The following is a 22,789-nucleotide window of genomic DNA, read 5'->3' as shown; positions in this document are numbered from 1 at the left end:
GCTTTTTAAATAATAATTTTAAAAGGTATCACCAAACAAAAATATGAAGGAGGAATTTACTGTACATTTAAGGGAACCACAGAACATGCCTGGGTTTTACTGAGCTTGCCACTGACTCAAAATATTGGATTTATTTTGGTGCCCTGCTTCTTCCTTCTCACTCTCCTCACGTCTCAACTGCGGGAGGGAGGTGGTTTTTGTTTCCACTGTTAGGGTGGTCACTAAGCACAGCACTTAACTCCTAACACAGATCAACATAATTCTGTTCCTGCCACCCCATCACGTTGGCTGTCCAGCTCCTTCTGACTCAGAATTAAGTCATTCGAGGTATCGGCCTTCCCCTCCCAGAAGAGTGTCATTTACAAAACTGATAAGCAAATGCTCCAAGACCTCAACAGAGTTGTTAGTAAACAAGAAATGGCACAGAACCGAGGAGGGAGTTAGGAAGAGACCCCAGGCCCCTGCACAGTGACATGGATCCATGCATGGACCCTCTTAGGCACAGTCAACCAACCTACTGGGACCCCACTGCTCACCAGCCCCCAGGCCTCCACCACGCCAAGCAGATAAAAGGCTGATACAGCAACTCCCCAGGACACAAACTGTGTGTGCACAAGGAACTAGATAAAACATATGCATAAGGTAAGGCGTGGAAAGAAGCGTGAAGAATGTAAACAACCCTATTTGTGGGCTTAGGTAGGTGAATCTTTCCTTTTTTTATTTTAAAATTGCCTTTATGATTTTTAATCATGTGTATAATAAATAAAGCTACATTTTGTTCAAAGCCTTGTTGAAATCACATCTCCAGCCAGTCTCCTGGTCTACCAGATGAGTAACCTCATCAAAAGGGGAAACCAGACGAGTTTGGTGTGAGAGGTTTCCGTGGATCTGTGTCGGCGCCTGGTGCTCACCACTCTGGTTAATGACGTGTTCCAGTACTTTGCTGGGGATATGCATCAATGACCATCATCTTTGTAATACAACTGTATAATGGCTTGGCAGTTAAGATGTAGGCTTTGAAGTCACATAGATCTAGGTTTGAACCCTTGTTCTATCTCTAATTGCCTTTGGGTCATTATGCATAGCTTTTGAGCCTCAGTATTCTCAGCTTTAAACTGGGTGGTTTTATTCACAGAGTTGCTGTGTGGATAGAGAAAGATACTGAATTGAAATACACATGTTTAGTGAAGGTAGAAACAGTCGTGATCATATTCTTTACCTTTTCACAATCCTCACTATCTCAGAGACACCAGGGATTCAAGATTTTGACCAGTTTGCCACCTATCACAAGAATTCTGAAGATTTTGTTGCCAAGCCTGGACAGAATAAGCAAACTCAGAAAATATGAGATTCCAAGACAGCAATTTTAGTAGACACCTGTGTCTAGAAAACTTCTTACAAAGAAAAAGAGGCAATTACTATCCATGAACTCTGAACAAACCCCAAATACGTTTCTGAACAAACCCCAAGTACCTTCTCACCACTGCCAGCCAGAGTGAGAGTTCTCGGAGAAGCCCAGAAGTTCCCATTCCTGTCTACTAATCAGCCGTTATAATTTTGGTAAGTCCCCAGCACCTCAGAAACATCCTAAGAAGCAAAACCCAGTTTCTTATCCAAACCAAACTCCTTCTCACCCTTAGTAATCCATCCCACCCTAAGCACACTGGACTGACAGCCGTCCTACACTCTGGAGGCCCAAGCAGAATAGAGCAGAGCCAGACTACCTGGTTTCAAATTCCAGTCCCACTACTGTTTCACTCTGTGACCTTAGGCAAGTTGCTTAGCCTCTCTGTGCTTCATTTTCCTCACCTATAAAAGGGTAATAATAACACTGAGAGGTATAATACACGGTATATGATCAACAAATGCTAGCAATGATCTCAACACTCCAGTAGCATATGCACAATGTCAGAAGCAACATCTTTGGGCCCTGGGCCCAGTGGCTCTGTCACACTGTCTTCTTCTAAGAACAGACTTTCTCTCTTAGGAGAGACATGAGCCAACCATCTGGTCAGAACCAGAAGCCCAAGAAGGAAGTGACACCAGAGGAACTCCAGCATCACAGTGGCCACCGGCCACCAGCCACAGGGCAGGCAGCCACACCCCCCAGGGTGCAGCGTGACAGGCCCAGGTCAGGGAGGCTGTGTTGACATGGCATCATCACCACCAACAAGCTGGCTCTGGGCAGATCCACCCGTGGAGGGTCCTCACAGGTTTACACAACTTAGGCTTCAGACACAGGCAGCTACCGAGCTAGGATTGTCTTCTCTGCCTCAGTTTTCCCATCCCCTAAGTGAGGCCATGAAGGTCCAGGTCTTCCCAGGACTGAGGTGCCGGGAAGCACCCTGGGATAGGCAGGCTGCCTGGGAGGTGAGTCCCCACCTAAAGAACTGCCCACCTCCCCTGCTGTGCCCTCACCTGCTGCACACACTGTCATGGCACATGGGCATCCCAGACAGCCCCAGTACCTGCTCAAGAGAACCTAGAAGAAGTAAGTTTTTTAAAGTTTCGTTCTGTATGGGAGGGAGGAAGACAGGGATGAGGAGTCAGTCATAGGTCGTAGGCACACATTTCTTTTCCGTAAAAGGATCTTTCTCATAGAAGCTGCATAAAGGGTGGTCTCATTTCCCAGCTCCTCCCAAAGAGATTCCCTGTGTTCAGCGGGACAGGCCAGCACTTCTGGGAGGCCAGTGCCCTGCTGACAACCTTAGTTCTCAGCCTCTGCACACTCCTCCTACCAATACTACATCACCTTCTTGTTGTCTCCAGGCTGTTTCCAACTCAGAAATCCAGGGAGAAGATATTTGCAAACACATATCAAATAAAGGGTTAGTATCCAAAATCTACAAAGAACTTATCAAACTCAACACCCAAAAAACAAATAATCCCGTGAAGAAATGGGCAAAAGACATGAATAGACACTTCTCCAAAGAAGACATCCAGATGGCCAACCAACACATGAGAAAATGCTCCACATCACTCATCATCAGGGAAATACAAATGAAAACCACAATGAGATACCACCTCACACCTGTCAGAATGGCTAACATTAACAACTCAGGCAACAATAGATGTTGGCAAGGATGCGGAGAAAGAGATCTCTTTTGCATTGTTGGTGGGAATGCAAGCTGGTGCAGCCACTCTGGAAAACAGTATGGAGGTTCCTCAAAAAACTAAAAATAGAACTACCCTACAACCCAGCAATTGCACTCCTAGGCATTTATCCAAAGGACACAGGTGTGCTGTTTCGAAGGGACACATGCACCCCCATGTTTATAGCAGCACTATCAACAATAGCCCAAGTATGGAAAGAGCCCAAATGTCCATCGATGGATGAATGGATAAAGAAGATTTGGTATATATATATATATATATATATATATATATATATATATATATATAATGTATACACACACACACACACAATGGAGTATTACTCGGCAATCAAAAAGAATGAAATATTGCCATTTGCAACTATGTGGATGGAACTGGAGGGTATTATGCTAAGTGAAATTAGTCAGAGAAAGACAAATATCATATGACTTCACTCATATGAGCACTTTAAGACACAGAACAGATGAACACAAGGGAAGGGAAGCAAAAATAATATAAAAACAGGGAGGGGGACAAAACAGAAGAGACTCTTAAATATGGAGAACAAACAGAAGGTTACTGGAGGGGTTGTGGGAGGGGGGATGGGCTAAATGGGTAAGGGGTATTAAGGAATCTACTCCTGAAATCATTGTTGCACTATGTGCTAACTTGGATGTAAATTTAAAAAATAAAATAAAATAAAATACTAAATAAAAAAAAGAAAGAAATCAAAACTGTGTGATCTATACACCAGGCTGCAACTTACAAAGGGCTTTCATGTAAAGTATCTCTGTTAATTCTTGCAACAAACCTGTAACACATATGTCATCCCCATTTTATAGCCACAGAAACTGAGGCTCAGATTAGGTAACATCTGAGATCACCCACCAGAAAAGCGGAGGCACCAGGTCTTAGCTCCGTGGTGGACACTCTGGAACTCACAGATGGCCTCAGGTCCCAATTCCCCTACCCTGACCCTTCAAGCCTGGATTAGCTGTTTCCTAGGTGCCCACCCTGGGTTTCTCTGGAATCCAGTACTTATCATACACACAGAAGTTAACCACCACCCCCCCATATTCCACACTATACTGGGTATTCCTTGAAGGCAGGGGCTATAGGACTAGGATCTTTCTCAAGTGTCATTGTCCAGTACCTGGCACATGCTCAGTAGGTAGGTATGTAATAAATATTTGTTACATAGATGAGTGAATGTTTGACCAGTTACCAGAGATGACTCTGAATAGCCCCCACACCTGATTTCCCAGTCCTGGTCTCCATATGCCTGGGGGATACTGACTCCTACCCAGGGCAATCTTGACTTGAGAAGGAACCAATGGAGCTCAAAGTACTTTTATAGCTCCATCAAATAGGGCCCAGACACTCAAGGGCCCAGACACTCACAACAAGGGCCCAGAAACTCAGTGAGGCGGGCTTCCCAGTTCTCACTGGTGGCCATAATAATTGGCATCTGTACACCTGCTCTCATGGAGGGAGGGCTCACACGATCCCCAAACACCATGTGCACATCAGGGCCCCGGAGACAGTAGGGAACACTGAGGTGGCCACTTCCTACTTACTGGGAACAGGGTTGGGTAAGCAGGGGCCAGAGTCATCAGCCTTGGGAAGGATGCAGTCACATACAAGAATTTTAAGACCGACCCTTCTCCATCCATGCAGGAATGGGAATGCCAGAACATGGAACTCGGAAACAATAGTCCCCAGGTGGGGCTCAGCATGACCCAGCCAGGCAAATCCTGGGGCAGAAGCTGCACCTCCTGGTCAGGGAACAGGTCAAGGCAGAGTCTGCAGACCCTGACTGCAAACACTGCAGGGTGATCCAGAGAGTGAGCTTTCTGCTAAGGCATGGAATGGGAAGGAATATTCAATGACTTCCTGGAGAAACAGAAATGAGCTTTGGGCACAGCAAGCTACTTTCTTCAGGGCACACTGCACCACATATAACTTTTGCACAACTCTCTTAGCATGGCTTTCAAGACTGTAATTTCCTTAAGGAAACAATCATATCTTATTTTGTCTTTGAGAACCTTCCATCCCTCCTAGTGCCCAGCCCGGGACTAGGTACAGAGGTGGTTCAATGGAGCTCAGCGGGAGAAAAGACAGAAAGGGTGACCCGCATGAAGAAAAGTCACAGAATCAGAGGTGGAAGGAAGAACCCAATGGAATAGAGAATGCATGAGCTTCACAGAAGATGAGAAAATGAGCAAGGGCTTGCATGGGACAAGAGAAAGCCAGCTGACAGGAGTGTGGGGATGGGCCCAGGCCCAGCCCCCGGTAGGGGAGGGGGTGTGGGCGGAGAGGCAGCACAGAGGAAGACTGCAGAATCCCACAAAGGGAAGTTGGGGGGGGGGAGGGGGGGAAACAAGCCAGCCCTGAAATAACAAATACCAAACAGCAGGCCCTCTGCTGAGGAGGCAGGAGTCTAGAGCCCCAATGGGCAATTATCAACAATTCGTAATTATCAAGGATTCGTAAACATGGCAGTTACAGAAAGGAAAACAGAAGGCATACATCTGGGGAACCTGCCTCGAGCAGGGAGCCTCCGCAGGAACACAGGCCCAGGCCTCCAGGCTGGCTGCCCTATCCATGCTTCCTTCCACATAGGAAGTGAAAAATGGAGAAAACAAGAGTGTCCAAGCCCAGCTGCTATCTGTGGTCCAGCTAGCCACACAGCCCCAGAATCTGGTCTTAAGTCAAGATGCTGCTTGGAGAAAAGGAACTGATTTCAGAGAGCTACAAAATCTGGCCTATGTGAAGCAATGGCGCAACCTGAGGCAGCAGATGTTACAGGACCGGGAGAGTAGAAAGAGTGTGGGCCATGCAGAGCCACCCCTCACCTGCATGAGGGAGAAAGCTCCCTCACAATACGCCCCCCCTCCCCAGCACCCACCCAGCGCCAGCCATGACCTGGGCTTCTCTGGCATTTCAGGGAAACCCAGGGTCCCAGCTGGACAGAGGCAGAGGTATGGTTGCTAGTCCTGCCTGGGCACTGCCACTAGGTGTGTCCATCAATAAAGCACCAACCCATCCCCAACTCTTACATCAAGGTTTAAGGTCCCCGGTGATTTTGTCTGCCAAACAAGAGCTTCCTGCTTGGGCATCTTCCAAAAGGCTCAAGACACTTGTTCTTACATCCCTTCTCACAAAATCACCTTCCCAAAGGGCTTCATACCCTCTTAGAGAAGGCCAGACAAGTCCAACCCTGGGGTCCTAAGCACCAGGCTCTATGGCACTCAGAGCTCTGGTCTCCCAGTAGCCCTCTGCAAAGGTCGCAAAATGCCCTCTGACCAGGAAGGAAAACAACGAACTCCCGCAGCGACCAAGGATGGCTATGACCCCAAGGCCCCCTGGAAACCATCCTTGCTCAGCCCAAATCACCACACTCCGGGCCTCCGCCCCTGGTCTTTTCCAGATGTGCACTAAGAGTGCGGAGTTAATGGAGGGACCGAGATGGAGCCCTTTTCTCGGGTCAGGGAAAGGACCGAGTGGGCAGGAAGGCTGGAGGAGAGACTCGGAGTCTCCAAGGACCCGAGGGTTGCCGCCTCCACCTGGGCCGCCTCCACCTGGGCTGGCGCGCGGCAGGGCTGGTACCAAAGGTCCGCCAGGCACCCGCCAAACAGGTAATTCCACCTGTCGGGCCGGCCAGCGCCCGGGCCACAAATGGGCAATGGAGCGGTTCCCTTTGCCAAGACAAAGCGCCCGGGCCCTCGGCGCCCGCTCCCGTCGCCCCGCTCCCGGCCACACTGGTGGCTTCCCGGGCCCCGACGATGCCCGCAAAGCCCGCCGCGCCCCTCGCCAACCTGAGGCCGCGAGCTGTACTTGAGTCCTGCGCCGAGGTCCTTGGAACCCCCTCCGCCCTTGCGTGCCCGATTGCTCTTCATGGTACCAGCGGTCGGTCGCGGGTCTCAGAGGCGTGGTCCCCGCGGGCGGCTGGCTCCCATCGCCGTCGGGGCGCTAGGGGCGCGAAGGGCGCGGGGCGCACAGGGGCGCACCGGGGCGCTAGGAGCGCGGGGGACACGGGGGGCGCGGGGAGTGCCGAGTTCCGGTAGCAACCCCGCGTGCTGGCCGCCGGCGGTCGCTCTCGCCCTCACTCTTCCTGTCCCAGGCAGGTAGTTTCAGGGTGTGGCCTCCCCGGGGCCCGCCCCGCCGTCCGTCCGCCTCGCCGGCGCACCTTTCCCAGGCCCCGCCGCCCCCTCGTCGGTTCCCGCCCCGCGCGGAGCCCCGCTCTGCCTCCTCCCCTCGGGGCCTGCCTCCTCCCCTCGGGGCGAAGGGAAACACAATGCCACGGGCGGGGAGGTGAGGGACAAGTAAGACCCGGAGACCTGCGCGGTGGTTGCCATGAGCATTAACTGTGCCCCGCGCTTACTGGGCCCTCGGTGAGTACCTAACAGCAACAAAAATGAGTTCACCCCGCTCTCTCCCTCTCCTAGAGGTGGCCCTTTGCGCTGGGGGATGACCCTTCCATCCGCCTCCTGGATGCCACCCATGGTTTCTTTCCCTCCCTCTTGCGTCTTCAATCCCTCTCCACCTTGCTAAATGACCAGGTCTCAATTATAACCCTTCCAAACCAGACAAACACCGGAACCGCCCCTTGACACAGCCTCCCCTCCAGCCACTGCTCTCCTGCCCCGTGGCTTGTTGCTACCTGTCCCCCCACTGCTAGGAGGCCCTTGCTGTCGTTCGTGTCCACCTTTCCCTGGGTGGGTGACCAAAGACTCCAGCTGCTCCACCAAACGCCATCTTACCTGTCCCCAGCATCCTGCACCTGTTTGCAGCAGCCAGTACTGATTGATTCCATCCTCAAATGTTCACCTTCCCTGGTTCTACTTTCTGGCCTCTAAATGTCAAGGTTCCCAAAGTAACCTCTTCAGCCTCCCCCCTTTTTTCTCTACACTTTCTTGACGACTCATCTCATTTTATGGCTTCAAATAGGTAAATCTGCCTTCCTCTTACTGACATCAGAAGGAGTCCTAATTCTGCATTAATAATTGCTGGGCGGGGAGTGGGGGAGTGGGCGCCTGGGCGGCTCAGTCCGTTAAGCATCTGACTTCAGCTCAGGTCATGATCTCACAGTGAGTTCAGAGCCCTACATCCGCCTCTGTGCTGATAGCCCAGAACCTGGAGCCTGCTTTGGATTCTGTGTCTCCCCCGCCCCCTCTCTTTGCCCCTCCCCTGCTTGTTCTCTCTCTCCCTCTGTCTCTCTCTCTCTGGAATAATAAATACATAAACTTAAAAAAAAAGACTTTAAACAGTAATAATTGCTTGGGAACTTCTCCATTTGTGCTCTACTGGTATTACATAATCAACAAATATTATCGAGCACATATTATATGCTAAGTACTGTTATAGGTGCTGGGAAACAAAAGTAAAATAAAAATTCCCACTTTGCAAACAACAAGCCCCAAACTTCCTTTCCAGACTTGACCATCTTCCACTCTTTCTCTAGCTGTAACAGTGGTCTCCTAGGCTCAAAATCTTGGACTTATCTTTCACTGTCCACCCTCTTATACCTTGTATCTAATTAGTTCCAAATCCGGTCAAGTCTTTCTCTCAAGTTGTTTATATGTATAGCTCTTTTCTTTCCTCCCCCTTTAGAAGACCCCTTGAAAGCAAACCTTTATCACCCTTTTCCTGGATTTATATAAGAGCAAATGGATCTCCTGTCTCCAGTTTGCCATCCTCTGATCCCTCCTGTAAGTTACTCTTCCTTTTTTAAGTTTAATTTATTTATTTTAAGAGAGAGAGAGAGCTGGGGAGAGGCAGAGAGAGAGAGAGAGAGAGAGTCCCAAGCAAGCTCCACATTGCCAGCACAGAGCCCAGTGCAGCACTTGAACCCATGAACCGTGAGATCATGACCTGAGCCAAAATCTAGAGTTGGACGCTTAACTGACTGAGCCACCCAGGAGCCCCTCAAGTTACTCTTCCGAAGCCACAGCTTCTGTAGAACATTCAGTGTCTCCTGGATCAAATCCAGCCTCCTTAGCATGGCTTTCACAGTGTGACCTGTCTTCCTTTGCAAGCTTGCTTCCCAGCATTCTTGTTTGGACCCTGTCCCTGAAACCAGACTTTCCGACATGTGCACCTTTCCTAAAGGCCCTTGTGCACTGACAAGCCCTTCTCCTTCACACTCATCTCTGCACATTGGGACAAAGTCTCCCACGGTAGTCATGAGTGTGTTGTCGTTATTCACTGAGGGCTTTTAGCGTTCTGCCTTCTGGGCACAGGCGAGGATTGCACTCCTTCCACTTTGAAGTTAGGTGTGGTCATATGGCTAGCTGTGGACGAGGAAATGTTAAACAATAAACACCACTTCCAGGTAGGGGCCTAAGGAAGTAATACGCACTCCCAAGCTCTCTTCCCCAGTGAGGTACCTGTACAGACAAAACCTCCATCTCCCTGTGATCCTAAGGGGCTGCAGTGGGCGGAGACTCTTGCAGATGCGATGAGCACTGGCTATGGAGCATGAGTGAGAAGTCAGCTTCCGGGACGTGAAGCCACTGAGAGTTCACGGTCATTCAACATTGTGGCAAACCTAGCCCATCCTGATATATTACCTCCTCCACGAGATCTTCTTTCCCTCTAAACCAGAAGTACATCTGCTTGTACCTTTATCATGGGATTTGTCACCTTTTTTTTTTTTTTTTTTTTTGCATTTCTGCCAGTGTCTCACTCAACTTTGAGTCCTCAGAGCATAGAACACTAGCAAAATAATTCGTGTCAATTTAATAAAGGAAAATAAGTCTGCCGTTGCCTATAGAAAGCATTCCAAAGCTAAAGAGAAGCTATCAAAAATAATTTTCTGCACAGTAGGACAAAGTCACCGACAGTACATTGTAGGCACTACCATTACCAATGACATGATACCCTTCAGTTAGTGTGGGTGATTGAAAGTAAGCCAGATCCAAGGTAACAACAACGAGATAGGGCTCGTGGCACTAAAACATGCTGTTCTGCTGAAAAAGGAGTGTCTCCTATCGTCTTCTAGGTTCCTAGAGCATCATCTCTTATCCCACAGAGCTAATAAATGCCTTGCACACGGAAGGCACTTAGTGCTATTGGACGCAATATGTATGCAGGGCATTTACTGTGATTCCAGATTAAGAGGAAAACATTCAGACGGAGACCATTCTCTACGATCACTGTGTCAGGCCCATTTACATTAAGCCGATTTGGTTTAATCCTCATAAAATTGTATTATGTGAGATAAGTACTTTTATTCCTAAATTGTAAGTGAAGAAAGCCGTGGGCATGCAGCCTAAAGGATGTAGCCAGGTTCTCACACTCTTAAGGGGTAAACCCAGACTCAAACCCACATTTCAGTGTGAGGCCCATGTCATTTCTTTGTGGCAAAGACCGACTCATGCAGCCTCCATCGTCCCCTGCTTGCTCCAAACACCCCCACTCCAAAGCTGTCAGCCATCTGAGGATAAGCCTTTCTCACCCTGACCCCAGGACTCTGTCTGCTGGGGAAGGCAGGGCTGTGTCACTGGGACCCCTTCCAAAGACCTCCCCAATTAGCCCAATGCCCTTGGGGCCAGAGCCATGCAGAGCTAGTACAAGTATGGACCTGACTACAGGCCAAAAAACAGGCTTCAGCTGATGATAACATGGGAGAGAGGGGGGCCACTTTGGGTAGACCCAGCCCCAGTTTAAAATCCCAGAGCTCTGTCACTGTCCAAGATGGCGAGAACAGGGGGGTGGGTGGCAAACCCAGCTGAAGCAGATTGTGCCAGGCCAGCAGGCTAGTCTCACTTCTGCCAGGAGAAGTCTGACAAGAGGCGTGGGGTGTGGGGGAGGATTGGAATGAAGGGGTGGAGCAGAGTGAAGGACTTACGGATACAGATGGATACATCTCTGAATGTATCCACACCTTCTGGAACAAAGGGGTTTATGGTGCTGGCACTAGCCCCACTTTTGCTTTTGTGCTGCTGCTGCTCTACCACTTCCCTGTCAAGGTAAAAATGCAAGGTATAAATATGAGTTGTTTGGTAGCCCCAAGGTGATTCAGCCTTCTCCCTGCCTGATTACTTCACCCTGCCCCACCTTTTCCCCTTGTCCTGCAGAAATCCAAATTAAGCTAAAATATCACTCAGTGGAACTTTCTCCAGGCATATTAACCTCAGTGCTCCTAGAAATTGGTATGCTCCTCAATCAGAGCTTACGTTACAGGGCATTTGATTGTGCTGATCCACATAAGAGCTGTTTAATGTTGTTGCAAGAGGGGCGCCTGGGTGGCTCAGCTGGTTAAGCATCTGACTCTTGATCTCATGGTTCATGAGACTGAGCCCCACGTCAGGATCTGCACAGACAGCATGAAGTCTGCTTGGGATTCTCTCTTTCCCTCTCTCTGTCTCTCCCCTCCCCTGCTCACTCACTCTCTCCCTCTCAAAACAAATAAATAAACTTTAAAAAAAAGAAAAAAAATGTTGCAAGAAACGAGTGAGGACAGCCCATGAAGCTGATGAGAATATCAGTATATCATCCCCTGCTCAGGCTTCTGCTCTTGTGTTTCTCCATTTATAGTGTAGGAATAAAAGTATTTAGTTTATATATCCTAATTTTATGAGAAGGAAACCAAATGGGTTTAATGTAATGATGTATAGTTAATTTGCTCCTCTGTCACATTCAGCACTCAGGAAGTTGACATGACACAGTGATCGATTGTAGAGAAGGGTCTTGGCCCACGTTGCTTCCTCTTGATCTGGAATTACATTAAATGCACTTCAGGTGTATTGCATTCAGAGAATAGCACTGAGTGCCTTCTGTGTGCAAGGCATTTCTTAGCTCCATAAGACCAGCAGTGATGCCCTAGGAACCCTTCTTTCCTAGCGGGACAGCAGGTTTTATTTTATTTTTGTAGGTGAGCTCTAGGCCCAGCATGGGGCTTGAACTCATGACCCTGAGATCAGGAGTCACATGCTCTACTGACTGAGCCAGGCACCTCCACCAGGCTTGAATACCATGAGTCCCATCTCACTTAGGTTACTATGGATCCAGCCATCTTAGCAAGTGGCTTCATCATCCACTTGGTCAAAACAGTTCAAAAGACTTCACTGACTTCTTTTCCCTTATCCTACTCACAAACAACAAGGAACAAACAAATCCCGTCTGGTACAGTCCGCTCCAGCTGGGTTTGCGCCCTGTTCTCAAGGTCTTGGACAGTTCCACCTCCAAAGTATATTTGAAATCTATCTATTCCTATTTTCCAGTGCTGTGTCCTTCTTCCAAGCCACCATCATCTCTCATCTCCTCCCTGGACCGCACCCCAACCACCTCCTGAAGCCCTGCCTTCTTCCGCTCGGCTCCTCTCTGATCCGATCTGCTGTGATTACAGTGCAAGATCCCGGGCGCTACATCACTGCCCTCTCAGAACACAAACTCCTGAAGGCAAGGAGCAGTGTCTGTTGATTTCTCCACCTCACAAAAAGTGTTTGTTAAAATATTTAAAACCTAAATGAATAAGTGAAAATGTAAGTAAATGTTTCTGGTTTTCTGTTAGCACTTAAACAGCATAAAACAAGTACACAGTTTACTAGATTATTCTACAGCAACACTCTAGTCATCGCCACCTGTGAGAGGAACCGGAACCTGTCAACACCAGCCCGCCCCCGGGCCCTCTGTGCGCCTGTCCCAGAAATAACCCCTGTGCCCCAACCCCCCACTAGGAGCGGCCACAATGTTAACATCTGAGGTGACTATTTTCTGATTTTTCTTTCTATGGCTTTATCATCCAGGCCTGAAGCACTACACACTTCAGTTTAGCTTTGGCCTGTTCCTTGTCTCTTTTATTTATTTATTTTTTTAAGTTTATTTATTTATTTTGAGCGAGAGAGGGAGAGAGAGTACGCATGTGCAGGAGTGGGGAGGGGGGGCAGAGGGAGAGGGAGACAGAGAATCCCAAGCAGGCTCTGCACTGTCAGCATAGAGCTCAACTCAGGGCTCAATCCCACAAACCTCGAGATCATGACCTGAGCCGAAATCAAGAGTCACGTAACCTACTAAGCCACCAGGCACCCCGTCTCTTTTGTTTTAAATGTGTCTTTTAGGTCCCTTAATCTAGTGCTTCCCACTTGTTGTTTTCTCCCTTTACAATTTGTTTACTGAAGAAATCCTATCATTTGTTCTGCAGACTTCCCACACCCGGGATTTTGCTGATTGTCGTCTCAAACTGTTGTCTAGTTAGTGAGTTCCCTTGCCCTTTGTATATCCTGGGAATTGTAGTAGCTAGAGGCTTAATCAGATAAGGGTTTGATTTTTTTTTTTTTTTCTTTCGTTAAGTAGGCTCCACACCCAACTTAGGGCTTGAACTCACGACCTCAAAATCAAGAGTCAAGAGTCGAATGCTCTATTGAATGAGCCAGTCAGGCAACCCTAAACATTGTCTTCTTTTTCTTTAAGTGTGATTTTTTGTGGAGGGGAGGGAAGGTAACTTCACATGTGGTGGTGTCTTCTTCAATATGAGGCACTGTCTGGCCATCTCTTCTATTTCCAGCTTCATGCTTAGGTTCTAAATTCAGGAAATGTGAACAGTAACTTTTCAGTTTATCATTCCTTGTTTATTTACTGGCTGAAATATCTCTATAAAGCAAAATTTCCCATCTATATCGTCAACCACTGGTAATGTTTGTATTGGAAAAGAAGGGTAAAGGCCTGAGTCTTTCCCTTTTTTACCAGTTTTAAAATAGTTAAACCTCTAACATCTTCCAAAAGAACCAAATGGAGCGTGTTTGCTTGTTTTTGTATTATTATGAATTCCTGGATTTTTAAACATATTTGCTATGTTTTGGTTCCTTGTCATTTTTATGCTTAGTGATGCTGAAATTGTCCCCTCTTTGACAGGTGGGAGCCTCTTCTAATTGGCTCTTACTTTTGATCCAGTTCTAATCATCTTTGATCATTGATTTGCTTTCTGGTAAGATGTTCCAGGTTCTTCTTATACATTTATTCCCTGCCCAGACATGCAACCAGCCATTTCTTGAGGACATCCTGTGTCTTTTTTAGTGAGAAATGGTATTTCAAGATAATCTCCTGGGTACCAGGGATATTTATTACTACTTAGTTGATCATTGCTTCTGGGACGTTTGGTGGACAAAGCTAGGAATTTTTTAAAGAAATAAAATACCCAAGAAATTTATATTGATGTTTCCAATTCAAATTAAGGACCACAGGGAATTGACAGAACTTTATCTTGTATCTGTTTTTTTTCCCCACACTGAGAGTCCTTGCTCTCATGTCACTTTTTTTTTTTTTTGTCATATCTCCTTTGTTAAATGAAGGTCACAGGTACAGTTTTCTCATTAGAGTTCAGTGACTTTGATTTTAATGGAGTTTTTATCAACACGCCAGTTTACAAATAACAGAATTCTCTAGTTAATTTGAAGGGGGAAAAAGTTAAAAAGAAATTATTAAAAGATTCTTAGGAAGTTCATAGAATCTTTGGGAGGGCCAGAAAGGCAAGAGGGGAGGAAACACAGCCAGGAACACGGCCAGCCACAGTACAGGGCTGCTCAGGAAGTCCCTGCTGCTCCTGTCCAGCTCATCCCTGTGAGACTGACCCTGTTCCTCAAAGCTGCCTGCCTCTACTGTTACTCCAGCCAGAGACTGATCTGTGTCCTTTCTTTGTTCCCTCCTGAATGAGTCTCCTGTGAGTTCATCTCATTGGCAATCCCGAGTTAGGTCTGTGCCCTACCTACAAGCCAGTTGAGAAGTCGAGTTCTGTTTCCTGCCTTGGGTAGGCAGGACCCTTAATATGGAAATCTTCCAGATATAGGAGCGCTGCTCAAAAGGTACCCTCGTGTCTGTGAACTAGGCAACTGCAGGTGCTGAGCTGGTAGTCCGGAGGTGCTCTCAGAGCCTTTCTAGAAAGAATTTAATTTTCTTAACGTTTATTTTTTAGAGAGAGAGAGAGAGAGAGAGAGAGAGCATGAGCAGGGGAGGGGCAGAGAGAGAGACAGAGACACAGAATCTGAAGCAGGCTCCAGGCTCTGAGCAGTCAGCCCAGAGCTCAACGCCAGGCTCAAACTCTTGAACCACGAGATCATGACCTGAGCTGACTGAGCCACCAGGCATCCCCAAAAGGCATTTTATTTACCCCAAGCTACTACTTATTTGATACTCTGTCTAGACAGCAGCACTGGGCACTTCCTTTTGTGAGACTTCCCCTCCCCTAACCCTATCACCCACACATCCAAGTTCACCCCTTTTTCCATCTGATATGTGTATGCCTCAGCCTACTCCCAGTCCCACAGTGCTACATGGGGCCTACGTGGGCTTTCTAAATAATCAGAGTACCCTGGAGCGCCTGGTTGCCTCAGTCAGTTAAGCATCTGACTTCAGATCAAGCCATGATCTCGTGGTTTGTGAGCCTGAGTCCCACATGGGGCTCTGCACTATTAGTGGGATTTTCTGTCTCCCTCTCTGCCCCTCTTCCTCTCTCAATCTCTCTCTCTCTCTTTCCAAATAAGTAAATAAACTTAAAAAAAAAAAGTCAAAGTACCCTAACTCATTTGCTTACATTCTAAGTTCAGTGCTCATGTGCCTAGTTAAAAGAACTTAAGTTTTAATCAAATAACGTAATATACGTCTGTGTGGTTTTACAAGATTGTTGCAAAATATTATCTTCACTGAAATTAAGTAGATAATACCAGTACTTCAAGCACAGAACAAGAAAATGTCCACAATGACATTTATTTACTTATTTATTTATTTGAGTATAGAGTTGGAATTCAAACTCAGGTTTGCTTCAAAGCTTTGTATTTTTTTTAAAAATTTTTAATGTTTATTCATTTTTTGAGAAAGAGACATAGCACAAGCAGGAGAGGGGCAGAGAGAGAGGGAGACACAGAACCCAAAGCAGGCTCCAGGCTCTGAGCTGTCAGCACAGAGCCTGATGAGGAACTCAAACCCACGAACCACAAGATCATGACCTGAGCCAAAGTTGGCTGCTCAACCAGCTGAGCCACCCAGGAAACCCCCCCCCCCTTTTTTTAAATGTTTATTTTTGAGAGAGAGAGAGAGAGAGAGAGAGAGAGTGTGTGTGTGTAAGCAGGGGAGGGGCAGGGAGAGAGGGAGACAGAGGATCCAAAGCAGGCTCTGCGCTGACAGCCCCAATGAGGGGCTCAAACTCCTGATCCGTGAGATCATGACTTGAGCCAAAGTGGATGTTTAACCACTGAGCCATCTAGGCGCCCCCATAATGACATTTCTACTCCTAATACAAGCCTTCAATGGCCACAATATCAGGTTACAATAATTATCATCTGATCAAGAAGTTGGTTAAAAAATTCTAAATCATTGGGGTGCCTGGGTGGCTCAGTTGATTAAGTGTCCAACTCTTGATCTCAGGGTCAGGAGTTTTGAGCCCTGCATTGGGCCCCACATTGGGCATACAGCCTATTTAAAAACAAACAAACAAACAAACAAAAAAGAAAAACACTTATAAATCATCAAGACCAAAGTACTGTTCCTTTAGCAAGCCCTGTGTACTGGAAAAGATATGTTTTCAACAGTTTAAAATAATAATACCTGGGGCACCTGGCTGGCTCAGTCAAAAGAGCATGTGACTCTTGATCTTGGGGTCATGAGTTTGAGCCCCTACCTAGTAGGTAGCCAAATTAGGAAGAGCCAGCCAAGTTGGCTTCAAATTCCCACTTGTAACATTATAGCTGCCTCTTACATTTTATCTTATTTTATGGAAAAGAACGTATTGTGAAAAATTTCAGAAAACGTAATGCCATCGGATTGGCTGCTTTGGTAGAATAAGGAAATATTTCCAGATAAAGTTCTGGTGCTAGCCCACGTGGAAAACTTAAATGTACAATATGTTATGAAATGTCTTCAGTGTGGTTATTTTGATAAAAATCAGGAACACTTAAAATATGGTAGAATCTTTGCAATATTTTAAAATAAGATTGGAAGTGACCAAGAAAACATTTTGTTTCATGCAGATTCATATTGCGACAAAGTATTTAAAAAGTTGTTGAACTTAAAAGATGTTGCACTGTTTGTTAAGTTTTTTCTAAGCTAAAAACACCTGTTATAATTTGCTTTTTCTTTTTTTTAAGTAAGCCCTTGGCCCAACATGGAGCTTGAACCCACGACCCCGAGACCAAGCCCTTACAAGCTCTTCCGACTGAGCCAGTCAGGAGCCCCTGATTTGCTTTTTCTTCCTCCTTTCCTCCCTCCCTCCCTCCCTCTCTCTTTCAATTTTTTAAATGTTTATTTATTTTTGAGACAGAGAGACAAAGTGCAAGCACAGGATAGGCAGAGAGTGGGAGACACAAGATCTTAAGCAGGCTCCAGGCTCCAAGCTCTCAGCACAGAGCCTGATGTGGGGCTTGAACCCACAAACTATGAGATCATGACCTGAGCCAAAGCTGGACGCCCAACTGAGACACCCAGGCACCCCCTGATTTGCTTTCTCCGAAGAAGCTTATGCAATGGAGAAATTGGAAAACAAATGTGTGGAATGGTGTCCATTACTAGGTTATTTTGCTGTTGAAAGTGATGTCTCCCCTAAAAGCCCTGTTTGTGTACTTAAACTCAGAAACAGAATTGACTGATAGGATTGTGCTAGAACAGGCAGAGCCAATAACCCACTTCTCTCATCCAGCCTGTTTGTGCAAGGTGTCCCTCCCAGCTCTTTTTTTAATTTTTATTTTTTTTACATTTATTTATTTTTGAGAGACAGAGAGAGACAGAGCATGAACGGGGGAGGGTCAGAGAGAGAGGGCGGCACAGAATCGGAAGCAGGCTCCAGGCTCTGAGCTGTCAGCACAGAGCCTGACGCGGGGCTCGAACCCACAGACCGAGAGATCATGACCTGAGCCGAAGTCGGACGCTTAACGGACTGAGCCACCCAGGCGCCCCCCTCCCAGTCTTTTGTTTGTTTAACAACTTTGAGGTGTAACTGATACACAGTCAACTACACATACTAACAGTGTACAAGTTTAAATATACCCATCAAACCATCACTATGATCAAAACCTCGGCTTTGCTAGCCATTAAGTAATGAAACAAATAGATCTTGGGCCAGACTTTTAATTGCTCTAAGCCTTCAAACACAATTTAAAAATAATAAAATATGGAAGAGCATAGCATAACACTCCACTCCTTCAGTGTGGAGGAGGGAGGAGGACTTGGTGAGAGTATCTTCCCAGGACAGACACTGCCAGACCCCACCTCAGCCAGGTGAGCAATGCCAGCAACAGGGATTAAGTCACAGTGACTTGATATGGTGTGATGAGCATGACACTGTATTCTTTCTCCCGAGTAACACAAAACCCCAGGGTCTTAGGAGACAAACATCAGACACATCCCAATAGAGGGGCATCCTACAAAATACCTGACCAGCAGTCCCCAGAACTGCCAAAATCATCAAAAACAAGGGAAGTCAGAGAAACAGTCATGGTCGGGAGGAGCTTACAAAGACACAACCAAGCGGTGCCTGGGTGGCTCAGTCGGTTGAACATCCACCTTCAGCTCAGGTCATGGTCTCGCAGTTCGTGGGTTCGAGCCCCGCGTCAGGCTCTGTGCTAACAAACAGCTCAGAGCCTGGAGCCTGCTTCAGATTCTGTGTCTCCCTCTCTCCCCCTCCCCTGCTCATGCTCTGCCTCTGTCTCTCAAAAATACATAAATTAAAAAAAAAAAAAAAGACACAACTAAATACAAGGTGATATCCTGAGACAGAAAACGACGTCCAATAAAAACTAAGGAAACCTGAATCAGCTCTGGAATTGGTTGCGACAGAATGAAAGCAATCACTTTGCTTGCACTAAAGCTAGTATTATTTTACTGGACCCAAAAAGGCTCTATTAGATAACATTCAAAAAAGTAATTTCATCTTTTTTATACTTTCCAAGTCTCTCTTTATTATATACATATATATGTGTGTGTGTGTGTGTGTGTGTGTGTGTGTGTATATATGTATATATATATATATATATATATATATATATATATATATATATAACTTTCAAATAATTATACATATAGGGCACATATTAAAGATGTTTCCTTTTTTTTTAATGTTTATTTATTTTTGAGACACAGAGCATGAGAGGGGGAGGGGCAGAGAGAGAGGGAGATACAGAATCCAAAGCAGGCTCCAGGCTCTGAGCTGTCAGCACAGAGCCTAACGTGGGGCTCAAACCCACAGACCGCAAGATCATGATGCCCAACCGACAGAACCACCCAGGCACCCCTAAAAATGTTTTATTGATGGAGGTTGCTACTCTAGTCAGAGCCACTGACTTCAGTATCTGAAGTTTGATCAGAGCTAGTTAGGCTAACTTGGCCATGGAACTATTGAAGACTCCCAAGTAATGCCCCATCCATTTCAAGAATACAGAAATAAGTATCTGTGAATTCTGTCTCTTGTCCCATCCTCTGGACACCTAGGCTTCTCTACAGCAGTTTCATACTAACAGCCTGCAGTTAAGGAGTGTTAAGACAGAAGTACCCCCAGACGGAAGTACCCCATTTCACAGTAGGTAACAAAGGCAAGATAGTCTTATTTTAGAAGAACCACTTTACCGTTTGTCCCAGAAAAAAAAAGAACCTGTTGCACATACCACAGACTTTGGCTCTGCACTGATTGGCATGTGACCTTGTGGGCATGTTTCAACTGTGAAATGAGAGAAGCCATGAGGGCCCTTCTACTTCCTTCTCTTCATTTTCTGCATGCCCATCACTTCTAGTAAGGTAAGACTGTACGTTCCTTTAGAGCAAACCCTTGGGATTCCTGCAAATCTGAGGGACTCGTGTCTCCTAGGGTAAGAGTATCAGTGTGACAGCACGTGAAACCAGAGGAGATTGCCAGGACACCTGGGCTGGCTCAGACCTCAGCTGCTGGGCTCTGATTTGTAACTGAGAGCAGACAGGGAGGTAGGAGGGCCTTGCACCAAAGTCAGCTCGGAACTGCTGGCCCCTGCTGCTGATGACAAGGTGGGCAGGGCCACATTCCCCAGGAGGCAAAGCTGAGTCACCAAGGCAGAAACCAGGAGATGAGTAAGTTTCTCTCAGTCCCCAAAGAGGGGACGGTGCCACCAGGGAGCAGAGTGGAGCTGGTCTAGGGTGAGGCCTGCTGGGAAGTCCTTGCTGGACACACACTCATCGCTGTGGGCGTTTCCTTTCAAAATGAAAAAACATACTCTTTATAGGTATCATATCTGCGTATCTAGATCAATCCAGGGTGAGGGAGGCCTGTGAGCCTAGTTGCCAGCACATTCGAGTCTAATCCCAGCTGCTTCCGTACTGACCATGTATGGGTAATGGATGTGTAAGTGAAAACACTGCAATTTCACCAGCCCCAAACTCCTCTGGGGCCCATCAACTGGAATGTTGGTAATGGATAAAAGTCCTAATAGCCAACCAGTTGGATAGGTCCTAGTTGACAGGCACCAGCTGTGGGATGACCCCCAGGACCTACTGTCCTCCAGGACAGAGGTACAGCGAACAAGGCAATTACTGGAACAGCTCTGAGCCTGGATCTCTGCTCCATCCGTGACCAATCGAAAGGCCTCCGCTTTCTCTAAGATAAGAACACCCATGCTGTAAAGGTTAAGACAATTAAATGAGACACTGCATGTAAAGCAGCTAGCAGATGGCAAGCACTAAAATAAATGAAGCTGGGCTGTTAGATTTGGAACCAGATAAGGAATGCTCAAACTACACTTCCCAGCCGATATTGCAGAAGGTCAAGTGACAACGCTTTTGAGACCACTCTGGCAGAAACTGCCTTTAAAAATTAAGTTTTTTTGTTTTTTTTCCCCCCATGGCTTTCCTGATAGCCATGTAAGTGGCCAACGCAGGAGGAAGAGGCAGATGGGGAAGTGCTGATGGTTATGAAGAACCAGCCTGTTCAACTGGTTTGTTCCATGGTGCTTCCTGGCCACAGGTTCGTAACATGCACATTCATTATATTCTAGAACCGTAAGCAAGATACATGCATTGTATGTGTACACATGTACATTTACAGACGCATATGCAATGTGACCTTAACTGCACCACGTATGTAAACTGGCATTACACTCAGCTGGGGTAAGAATGCTAAGATTAGCCCCTGAATTTACTCTTCTACATGGAGCTGGACATCAAAAAACACTTAAATCACCAGTGAAAACCACCCCCAGGGACAAAGAGCCGTAAGCAGACGGCAGGTAAACAAACCTCCTTCAATGAGAAAATAGCACCTCCTAGTGGTACATCGTTAAACAGAAATCAGGGCTGGAAATACTCTGAAAGTCCAGACACAGGCCCCACTCATTGTTTCCAGTTCCAAAAAGAAAAGACTTGTATTAATATCAATAGCTCAAATTAAATTTTGCTGGACAAAACTCTCAACTAACTTTCCCTCTTGTTACTTTTTTTACTACTACAAAGAGAGTGTGTATACACGCAACTGGGGGGGAGAGAAGCAAAGGGACAGAGAGAGAATCTCAAGCAGGCTTCACACACAGTGCAGAGCACAACACAGGGCTCGATCCCACGACACCAGGATCATGATCTGAACCAAAATCAAGAGTCAGACGCTCAACTGACTGAGCCACACAGGTGCCCCACCCTTTCTTTTAACTGACCATTGATCAAATAAATGATTGCTACACATTTATAGGAAATGAATAGCTCAAAAGGAAAGATGTAATTTAAAGAAAACTTAAAATTCTGATATATAAAAACTCAGATTTGTCATCATGAAAAGGGATGTCAAAAGAAATAGTAAAGCAGCTCCTACGAAATTTTAAACTTACAAATTCACAAGAAAAGGCTACAAGATAAAACAATCACCCAGATTATAGACTAAAACTACATAAATAGAATTTTTTTTTTTTAAAGAGGAAACAATCGGGGCACCTGGGTGGCTCAGCTGGTTGAACATCAGACTCTTGATTTTGGCTTAGGTCACAATCCCAGGGTCTTGGGATAAAGCCCTGCATTGGCCACCATGCTGTGTGGAGCCTGCTTACGACTCTCTCCCTCTGCCCCTCCCCCATCCTGTTCTCTTAAAAAATATAAATAAACAAACAGAAAGTAATCAAGAAGTCCAAGGTTTAACCAAATTAGCATTTTAGAAAACATAAAATATGGTGGAGGAAATCAAAGATAACTGCCTTCAGATTGAAGGCATTTTCCCTTAGTTTTTTTAAAAGATTTTATTTTTTTTAAGTAATCTCTACACCCAATGTAGGGCTCAAAGTTAAAACCCCAAGATCAAGAGCCACATGCTCCACTGACTGAGCCAGCAGGGCTCCCTTAGTTTTTATTTTTTTCAATATATGAAATTTATTGTCAAATTGGTTTCCATACAACACTCAGTGCTCATCCCAAAAGGTGCCTTCCTCAATACCCATCACCCACCCTCCCCTCCCTCCCACCCCCCAACAACCCTCAATTTGTTCTCAGTTTTTAAGAGTCTCTTATGCTTTGGCTCTCTCCCACTCTAACCTTTTTTTTTTTTTTCCTTCCCCTCCCCCATGGGTTTCTGCTAAGTTCCCTTAGTTTTTAAATGAAAAGTGGAATTAAAGCCTAAGAGCCTAACTCGCTGGAGCGAACGAACCCCTGCCCCTGCGGTGTGGCTCGGCAGTCCCCTAGGGAAGGACGACACCCAGAGTCTGGAGGGCAGAAGTGTTAAAACCGTCACCACGGATTAACAGCGGGCCAATGACACAAGGAGTCTTGG

General features: G+C 46.4%; 1 protein-coding gene across 1 annotated transcript in view; it reads right to left on the bottom strand.

Annotated features, from left to right (window-relative positions):
- ST14 (ST14 transmembrane serine protease matriptase) overlaps positions 1-7,181 on the bottom strand; it is a 42,494-nt gene extending 35,313 nt beyond the window's left edge. The window contains exon 1 of the mRNA XM_058687323.1: positions 6,912-7,181. Coding sequence (XP_058543306.1) covers positions 6,912-6,992 — 81 coding nt within the window. The 5' untranslated portion in view covers positions 6,993-7,181. The remainder of the gene's footprint in view (positions 1-6,911) is intronic.
- Between the last annotated feature and the right edge of the window lie 15,608 nt (positions 7,182-22,789).

This window comes from Neofelis nebulosa, chromosome 10 (genome assembly GCF_028018385.1).
Source record: "Neofelis nebulosa isolate mNeoNeb1 chromosome 10, mNeoNeb1.pri, whole genome shotgun sequence".
NCBI lineage: Eukaryota > Metazoa > Chordata > Mammalia > Carnivora > Felidae > Neofelis > Neofelis nebulosa.
The sequence above is the reverse complement of the archived record's forward strand: the minus strand, read 5'-3'. Positions and strand labels throughout refer to the sequence as shown.